This window comes from Peromyscus eremicus, chromosome 12 (genome assembly GCF_949786415.1).
Source record: "Peromyscus eremicus chromosome 12, PerEre_H2_v1, whole genome shotgun sequence".
NCBI lineage: Eukaryota > Metazoa > Chordata > Mammalia > Rodentia > Cricetidae > Peromyscus > Peromyscus eremicus.
Window position 1 is genome coordinate 36,978,397 of NC_081428.1, and position 10,614 is coordinate 36,989,010.

At 38.1% G+C, this 10,614-nt stretch overlaps 1 protein-coding gene across 1 annotated transcript; it reads right to left on the bottom strand.

The window, feature by feature from the left end:
* Positions 1–8,490: 8,490 nt before the first annotated feature.
* LOC131922751 (olfactory receptor 5K17) lies at positions 8,491–9,444 on the bottom strand. Its single transcript, XM_059277589.1, has one exon. The coding sequence runs from the start codon at positions 9,442–9,444 to the stop codon at positions 8,491–8,493; it is 954 nt and encodes a 317-aa protein (XP_059133572.1).
* Positions 9,445–10,614: the final 1,170 nt, after the last annotated feature.

Here is a 10,614-nt window from a genome sequence, read left to right on the forward strand (position 1 = left end):
TCAAGGTCTGCCTTTTACAGAGAGATTGAGACATGGGACCCTCTTGTAGAAAAGGGAACTGAATAAAAGCATATCTTGCATACATGAAATAATTGTCTGGGCTTGAATATCGTTGTCCTTAAAGCACTGTGCCCATGTCTATTACTTTTTAACTTTGTAGCCACAGTAGCTGCCAGTTGACATAAGTGCTGTGAGAGCAGGATGTGTCTGGCTCGATATTTAGTTAAGCCTACAAAAATGCTGAACGCTATGTCTAGAATAAGGTCATGCAGGGGGTGAGAAGGTTTATTTGGGGAAGCATAAAGGGAAACAGTGGAGGCTTTCATAATAATTACAATGTATTCTTTAAGTTGTGATATATTTCTTAAAGTCAAAAAAGAAGCCAATTAAGTCCTGGAAACTACCTGGAAATAAAGCAGGTACACCCCAGGGGTTAGAGCAGTAGCTTCCTAGTCTCTCTGTTTAGGGGCAACTAGAGAAGTCCACTTAAGGAAACTGGATATGGTAGTATATGTCTGTAACCCTAGCACTTGGGAAGTGGAGGCAGGAGGATCACTGCAAGTTTGAGGCCAGCCTGGTCAAAAAAGGGAGTTCAATGCCAGCTTGGACTACATGGTATGACTCCTCCAAATTTTGAAGTTATTCTTTTTGTGTGTGGAATAAGATTAACTAAATGGGGTTGAGCTCTTTGAACCTTGGGCATTCCAGAGAAAAAGTTGGCCTGGGGTGTCTCCTGAAGGTGACCTCTAAGGCCTCAGAATAGCCTGCCTAATAAGGGGGACTTTGACCTCTATCACTTAGGTCTCATCTGGGATTGTTGGTTCAATCAGTGTGTGTCCAGCTTACATGAATGACCCTTAATTAAAAGTCCAATCCCACAGCATAGCTGGGTAAACAACCCTAGCCAGCATACACTGTATATGTCCCACGTACCACTGTTGGGAGGGTAGAGCACTGCCCAGTGACTAGTGAGAGGGAGCCTTCCTGGACCTAACCTTGTGTGCCTTTGCTATTGTTCCTTTTATTCTGTGGCCTTCAATGTAATAAACTGAAATCATGAGTATTGCAATGAGTAAAAAAAAAGAAGCCAATAATAAACCCTGGTAAGAAAAACTCCATTTAAGCAATAAATATAGACGGCCTGAGCTATTTGGGGCCACTTGAGTGTAACCCACTTGGTGGTCAGAAGTTTTCATTGCACTGATCTCCTCCTCTGCCTCAGGATCTGAACCCAAGCTGAGGCTGGGCCACTGCACATAGTTATTCAACTAATATGAAGTACTTTTACTACCCATCCTAGAATTATTTTTCAGAGTTGCAGATAGCTTACCTGAGCTCAGAATGGACAGAATAACCTACTTACTTCTTCATTCTGTCTTTTCAGTATATCTTCAATTCAGGGACAAACTAAACATAAGTGGATAAAGTGTAAAAATGAATGCTGAAGTATTTTAGATTTGCTTCTCCATATTTAGAAATAAATCTGAAACCCATCCACATACTGTGAGCTCACTACCCATCATGCTATATAGCCAAATAGAGTCACCTGATGCGTACAGAGGCCTTAAAGCATTGGGGAATAATTTATGAGAATCTAGGACACACTCTCTCTCTACTCATAGGTCAGTGACAATTCTAAAGGGAGTTCCTTGGCATTGGCATTAGGTATTTCTACAGAGACTCTAGTCAGAGAGGCTGGTTCCCAAAACACCATTAAACCAAACACCTTAATTAAAGGTAAGAGAAATGAGATTTTGAGGTTAAATCTAGTAGATATCAATGAAGTTTGCCTTAACACCATCTTTACTGTTCACATATTTGATTGCTTGTGCCTCATTGATCTTTTACATGGAGTTGATATTGGGCAAAGAAACAATATAGACCACATGGTAACAAACAAACTTGAAAAGAAATTTGGATTTCTGGATAAGACAACAAAACCTTGTGCAATCAACTGGCATCACGTCATTTTCTTTCCCAACCTACAGTGAACGTGACCATATCCTATAGATCATTTTTGTAAGCACTTCTGACATTGTTTTCTGTGGCAACATTTATGTGTTGAGAGACAGAATTTTAAGTAAAGTTGGTGTGTGCAAGGCTGTGCTCATGTATTCAATTCCATGATAAATTTACATCTATGAAAGGATTATAAGTTAACATTTTAGTGAACCTCCTACTATAATCCTTTCTCAGAAATAGATGTTATTTTGTGCACAAGAAATGGTTTTGGTTCTTTATTATTCTCCATGGCACTATCCTTAGTCTACATAATCATTACCTTGGTTTCCTAAGAGTTTCATGGACTGGAAATTTAATATCATTTATGACTTTATTTCTCATCATTCAATATTAAGTATCCACCTCCAGAGATATAGCCACCATTCATCTTTCTTGTATTAGATTTCAAATGAGAACATTTAATCTTAAATGCCCTCTTAGATGTCTTTATATATCTAAATAATTTTACTCATCATATAAAATCTGATTCCTACTTCAAACATATTATCAATTTCTTTTTTTTTTCTTTTCTTTCTTTTTTTTTTTTTTTTTTTTGGTTTTGTGAAATAAGGTTTCTCTGTTTAACAGTCCTGGATGCTCTGGAACTCACTTTTGTAAACCAGGCTGGCCTTGAACTCACAGAGATCTGCCTGTCTCTGCAGGCAGAAGTTATGAGGACACTCACCTTAATCCTTTCAAACAAGTCTCGTCCTAAGTCTGTCCTGCAATCCCCAGTGGTCCCAATGTCTCCACCTCCTCACCTCCACTGTGCTAGGGCTGCAGGTAACATGGCCAACTTGCAGTTTTTCACTTGGTTATTAGAGATGCAATGTGGGTCCTTGATGAAGCCTTCTGATGGCACTTTCCATTAGTCTTTTATTTCACTGAGATTTTTATTTTAAAGATTTCATGTCTTTTTGGCAAATTTTTCTCAAAGACTTGATGATGCCTTGCCATTTTGTATATCCTCTAACTGGCATGTTTTCTGAAGTTCAGCACTGCCGATTTGGCATTATTATCTTTTTAACAAGCGCACTTCTTTCTCCAGAAGTTCTAACTATGACTCAGGATGGAGAAACTGGATAACAGTAAAGACATACAACTAAGCTGGGTGTTCAAATATACCCAAGAAACGGTTGGAAATAGGAACTGTGCACTCCGAAAAGATGAGAAGACAAGGCCATAGATAATGGAGTCTGTCAAAGTTAGGCTTTCTATTGCTGTGAAGATACACCATGACCAAGGCAACTCTTTTTTGTTGTTGTTGTTTGTTTGTTTGTTGAGACAGTGTTTCTCTGTGTTGTTTTGGTGCCTGTCCTGGATCTCACTCTGTAGATCAGGCTGGCCTCGAACTCACAAAGATCTGCCTGGCTCTGCCTCCCAAGTGCTCGGGTTAAAGGCATGAACCACTGCCACCTGGCCCAAGGCAATTCTTATAAAGGAACACATTTAATTGGGGCTGGCTCAGAGTGTCAGAGGTTTAGTCCATTATCATTACAGCGGCATGCAGGCAGATATGGTGCTGGAGAAGGAGCTGAGAGTTCTATACCTGGATCCACATGCAGCAGGAAGAGAGTGCCACAGAGGATGTGCCTTGAGCTTTTGATACTTCAAAGTCCACCATTAGGGACACACCTCCTCCCACAAAAACCACAACTATCCCAACAAGGCCAATCTCCTAACAGTGCCACTCTCTATGGCCAAGCATTCAAACATGAATATATGGTGGCCATTCCTATTCAAACCACCGCATTCCTCTCCCTGGCACCCACTGGTGTATGGCCAAAACATAATACAAAAATGCATTTAGTCCAAATTCAAAAGTCCCCATAATCTATTTATAATAAGCTCAGTATTGTATAAAAGTTAAAAGTTCAAAATCTCTTCTGAGACTCATGTAATCTAACTGTAATGCCCTTTTAAAATCAAAATGAAAAAGCAGATCTCATAATTCCAACATATAATGGCATAGGACATATGTTACTCTTCCAAAAGAGAGGAAAAGGGAACATAATGAGGAAATACTGGACCAAAGCAAAGCACAAAACCATCTGGATAAATTCCAAACTCTGCATTTCCATGTCTGATGTCAAAGCATTCTTCAGATCTCCAACTCCTTTCAGTTTTATTGACTATAACATACTTCTTTTCTCTTGGGATGGTTCCACTGCCTATTAGCAGCTTTCCTTGGCAGGTATCCAATGACTCTGGCCTCTCTAACATCTTGGGGTCTCCATGGCAACCCAGACTTCACCTTCACAGCTTCATCCATGGCCTCTCTAGGCCTCCATGAAGAGATACCCTGACACATGCCTGGCTTCACAGGCTTTCCTTAGTTGAGGAGGAAGATTCAATAACCCCTTTCTGCTATCTTTTACCTCTAAAGCCAGAGCCATATGGCAGAAACTGCCAAGTTCTGCTGCTTGCTGGGGCTGGAACATGGCCCCCTCTTTCAAATACATTTTTACCAGCTTTCCATTTTCAAAGATTTCCGTCACTGCCTAAGCTTGGCTGTCCTGGAATGCTCTACAGACTAGGTTGGCCTAAAACTTAATGATCTGCTTGTCTCTACTTCCAGAGTACTAAGATTAAAGAAGGCATGAGCTACCACACCCAGACCGAAATGTTAATTCATTTTCACAACTTGGAAGCTTAATTGCATGGGATTGTTCCTTGAGGTCACCACTCCCTTCTTTCTATCTAGCATCAGGCTTTAATCTGTTTATCTCATTGAACACGGGATTTATCTCCATTCCACTTCCTGGTGTACCTTTTATCCTCAAATTGTACATTTTGTAACTTTCATTGGTCAGCTTGCTCCTTTTCATTATAGGCCTTTGAAAAAATGAACACTAATGACCCCATGACAGAGTCAATATTAACCTGTTTTGAAATTTCTGCCAACATAAGTATCCAAAACTCTTCAATTCAGCCTCAGGCAAACTTTTCAGACAAGGGCAAAAAGCAGTCACATTCTTCATCAAAATATCACAAGAATATTCTCTAGGCCTCATACTAATATTCTTATCCTCTGAAACCATTTGAACCAGGCCACCACTGTTCAAATCAACCTCAGTACCTTTGTCTTCCATGCTCCTACAAGGATGGTCCATTAAGCTCTACTAAAGCATTCCACTGCTTTCCTAATCCAGACTCCCCAAATCTACATTCCTCTAAACAAAAGTATGGTCAGGTCTATCACAGCAATACTGCAGTCCCTGGTAACAACTTCTGTCTTAGGGTTTCTACAGCTGTGAAAGGACACCATGAATACAACAACTCTTATAAAGGAAAATATTTAATTGGAGCTGGCTTATAGTTTCAGAGATTAGATTAGATTTAGTCCATTATCACCATGGTGACATGCAGGCAGACATGGTACTGGAACATGAGAAGTTCTACATCTGGGTTCACAAGTAGCAGGAAGAGAATGCCACACTATGTGTGGCTTGAGTTTCTGAGACCTCAAATCTACCCCCGATGACATACCTCTTCCAAAAAAGCCACACCTACTGCAATAAGGCCACACCTCCTAATAGGGCCACTCCCTGTGGCCAAGCATTCAAACATGTGAGTCTATGGGGGGAGGGGTCATTATTACTTAAGCCACCACAAAGGCAAAACAATGAAGTTTAAAATTAAGAATATAATAATTTGACACAAAAAAAGCAAAAGGGGAGATAAAATAAGGTGAGAACAGCCAAGACTATGGAATGAAAATACCAAAATAATAGTAAGAGAAAGCAAACAAAAATTTTTAAAAATTAAGAATAATTACCAACACTCCTTTATAAGAATATAGAGTAGAAGACACTTTGATTCTTCCTCTTAAGATACTAGTTCTGAAGTTTACAAGGAACAGGAATGAAGGTGGCCTAAGATGCTGCTTCAGTGTTCCAGACATGTTAACCCAAAGAAGGATCCACGGATGCTGGGCCTTGCTCTGCCTTGCCTGCCTTGCCCATGAATAAAGACAACAACCACAGCGAGGATGAACTTGTATTTCTAAATGTGAGCCTGGCAATGCAGTGAGTAGAAAAGCAATCTTAAATCCATTCCTGCTAGCCATGACAGAGGAAGAATCTTTTGATATTCTCTCAAGGCAGTGGCATTTGTCCTAAACAAAGATGTGAGGGAGGCTTGAAGAACACGTGCTTTGCTACCCAAAGTCTCCGGGGCTCTGTGTTCTGGGTGACAGAACCGAAGCAATCTGCACTGATGGGGCAGGCCGCAAGGACTGAGTGACCCTCATGGTCTAGTCATGCCAGTCTCTGCCACAGGCCCCTCTACTCCCCACACATAGTTCAGTTCATTCATCTTCCTGGACATTGAACCTGTTTAAGAAAACAGAAGCACCCTCTACTTTCCTCTGTAAAAGATTCCCACTTCCTGTTGCATAGATCTGTGATTCTGCATCTAAGTTTCCACTGGTTTCCTGACTTCACACTAATACTGTCTGTGGTCCCATGCCTTGATACTAAACAGCAGAGGAGATATAAAAATACATCTGGTTCTGACCCCTCTACCCTAGCCATGCATTTGTCAGTAAAAAACCCACCTTAACACCAGTGAGCAGGCTAGCAACCAGGGAATTCCTTTTCCTGTGCCTTCTTGTTGCAGAGAGAAATTTCAGGTCTCCCACTATTATTTGACTTTACAAATCACAGTTTCTGCTTTGGTGGCACTGACAGAGACCTTCCTTTCTCTCTTTTGCTTGTGGCTCAGTGGAGGGAAGGGGTTGACTGGGGGAGTGGGAGTGCCCTTCCTGCTGTGTTCCAGTGCTAATGTCAGGTTCTTTTTGCTGCTGAAAACCTGTACTGTCTACTGTTTATTGTTCTCATAAGGCTTTCTGCTCAAGGCTATTGTTTCTGTCCCAGCAGCATCACACCTTTATTCCCCCAATCCACGGAGATGCCAGGATGTGTTGTGTGTCTCTAACATGGCATTTTCTTTCTCTCAAGAAAATTACTGATCTGATATTAAAATATTTCCACAATTTATGATACTCCTCCCTCTATGGAATAAGTCATATAAGTCCTCTCTCTTTAAATTTTATGTATATTTGGTTTTTTCTTTCTAATGAATGATGTGGAAAGGAAATAGGCAACTTCCATTAGTGAAACCAAGCATCCTTACTTTTAGTCAAACAAGCTAAGCTATGAACAACTGAGTAAGTCATGTTGCTGCAAGTAGCCTTAAGAGAATAAGCATACTTAAATTCTGTGATAATCTATTCCAAAAAGATAAATCTAATGATGGAAAAATATGAGAAAGATCCAAATAAGAATGATATAAGATGTGTGGGCAGAACTCTTCTCAAGTGTCAAGATCATCTATGACAAGGACAGTCTAAAGCCCTGCCACATTGCATAGGAAATTAATCAGAGTTGACAACTAAAGGCAAGTTGACTTCTTAAACTGAATCATGGGCAGAAATATGACATTAATGGAAAATGCATTAAAATTCATAATGAAGTCTACAGATAATAGTATTGTATTAATGTATTAACATCAAACTCTTTATTATCAATTTGTTTCCTTCACAATCTAATGCCATTAATAGCAATATTATCATGCATGGGGGAAAGGCTAGGAGGCCTCAACTCTATACAAAGAAACCACAAGCAACTATGAAGTGCTGAGAATGTGGAAATAGTTTCACCCAGATAAGAGCACAACATTTGATTACCATTACATGATGGTCATTCCTAAAAACATACATGCAAGTAATGTTATACAGACTGAGAAGGTTGGATTTACATATTTAGGAATGTATATGTGTGTTGAATATGCATTTATATATATACAAATATGTATACCTATGCGTATATATACATATATGCCTAAACACATGTGTATGTGTAAAATAACAATTAATGAAAAAAGAGGCCACAAATTTGAAGTTTAAAACTTCTAGTTTAAGCATCTACTAATCTAACATAAGCTGAAAAAATGAGTAAAAAAATCTAAAAATTTATATGATTTATATAATATTAATAATTTCATGATATTAATAAAAATATTCTGAAGGAAGGCAACTAAGCATATATAGTAGGTTTTCTCTATTACTGTATTTGCTTTACAAAAGGGGGAAAGAAGAGAAAGAAACATTTCTGAAAAAAAGTTAATGCCTAGAAAATTTAGATTTGAACATTCTGGAAAAATAACACAAAATTTCTTCCATTAGCTAAATAAAATTAATTAAAGAAGAATATTGCACATTAAACCATTCAATTTTTGGATTATATTAGTTTACTGAATTTAAATTACAGTACTAAAGAAAAATTTCATGAGGATAATGAAAGGAGGGAGCAGTTCATTTTTTTCTTGTTATATGGTACAGATTAATAGTTACCAAATTATTTTGGAACTGTATTTGTATGCTGTTTAATAAATACAGTCAAACAATTTGAAAATTAACACTTTATATAAGCCACATTTTCAGTTTTCTGTATTTCATATTCATAAAATTATTTTAATGAGCTAAAATTAATGTGCTGTAGATGCTGAAGATTTTTTTAAAATATTATAAATTTTCATAACTTTCTTAACAGCATTTATTACCTCCTTATTTCTCAGGCTGTAAATGAAAGGGTTTAACAAAGGAATTATTATTGTATAAAATACAGCCACTGGTATATCTTTATTACCATCTTCAGATGGCCCAATATACATGAGAAGGCAGATGTAGAATATTGACACAGAAAAAAAGTGGGATGCACAAGTAGAAAATGCTTTTCCTCTTCCATCCTTCGATTTCATCTTTAAAATAGTGAATAGAATGCAGAAATAAGAGACCAAGATAGTGGTAATGGTAAAGACTTGAATTGGCATTGAAAAAATATATATCATTAGTTCATTGATAAAAGGGTCTGTACAGGAGAGCCTATAGAGTGGAAGAATGTCACAGAAGAAATGATAAATATGATTTGATTTACAGAAATTTAATCTTAACAGACAGCCTGTCTGAATCATAGAATGCAAGTTGCTGGCTATGAAGGTGGCTATACTCATCTGAATGGAGAGCTTCTTGGACATCATGGTGTGGTACTGCAGTGGGTTACATATGGCCACATAGCGGTCATAGGCCATTGCTGCCAGAAGAAAGCAGTCTGCGGTTTCAGCAAAACAGAGAAAATAGAATTGTGCCATGCATTCACAGAGAGAAATCCTTCTGTCCACAGAAAAGAAGTTCTCTAGCATCTTGGGAGTGATGGTGCAGGAGCAGCAGGAATCCATGAGAGCCAGGTTGCCCAGGAAGATGTACATGGGTGTGTGAAGACGGCGTTCCATATAGATCAAGACAACCAGCCCAAGATTTCCCACCATGGTGACCAGGTAGATGGAAGAGAACACCAGGAACAGGAGGATCTTCAGGTCTGGATGATCTGAGAATCCAAGCAGGATGAATTCTGTTGTCAAAGAGTGATTTTCCTTCATCATTCCTGATCTGTGCTGAGACAAAATTATAAAATAATTCAACTGCAATTACAGGCAGAATGCATCTAATTACCCATCTCTAATTACAATATGAATGTAGAAGAACCTTATCACATCATCCTCTGCTGTCTCCTGAAGAGCAGCATGCCTAGCTTAGGTCATTGTGTGAAGTTACTCATAGATAGTGCACAAGGGGCTGTCCTGAAATGTCTGTGGAACTCCTAGAGTGAAAGTTTCAGCTGCATGAGCTAGCCTGTACCCAAGAACAGATTCAAGGTCTGCCAATTGCTATTTCCCATCTTGAAAGTTCTTGTAAGAGCATTCTCCAGGCAAAATCATTCTAAGTATTGTATTATGAGATCCAAATAATGATGAAAATGAATTATCTCTTGAATCAGGATAGTTTGGAATAAATGAATTTCTCCAGCTCACAGTTTTCCCACATTAAGTAACATTTGGATACTTTCAGAAGTATTTCTTAATCCTTTAAGGCAGTGTAAGAATATATAGCATCATTACATTATATCTTTTTACTTACAAATCACTTTTATACTCATTTTAACATAGCCTAGTTCCTACTCATCTCATTTGTCAGGCTTTCAAAGGGGTTACTACTCTTAATTAATTATCTGAGTATTCTAACAGTTTTTCTAGTTTTAAGACTCTTAGAGGTATAGTTAACATGAGACTCTGTGGCAAAGTGTCTACTCCCAGGTAAATATTTCCCATTCTAAACACTTACATAACTTATATAACTCCAACTCGTTCAGAAGAAACCAATAACTTCATTTTTTTATTAAATGTGTTAGAGGATTTCCACTTAGCTGATTATTTAAATCTATGAAGTCATTTGTTTCTAATCTACTATATTTTAGATTTCAATGATCACTCTGATTTATTGTATACTGTTATAGTATGACCAATATAACATTGCTATGTTTCACGGCAGAAACAGTATGGGATTCAAAGAATGATGCAATTATCTTTTTCCATCAGAAAGAATAAATGTCTCTGGGCTTAGCACATTATAGGTAGACCATTTTGGAGAAGATCATACTGTAGTTTTTCTGCAGGCATCTTAATTATTTTATTTTGAAAGTTGCTTAATATTACTTAACTCACAAATAAAACCATCACATAAGTGGTTTAAGGACATTCAAATCCTTTCTGAGA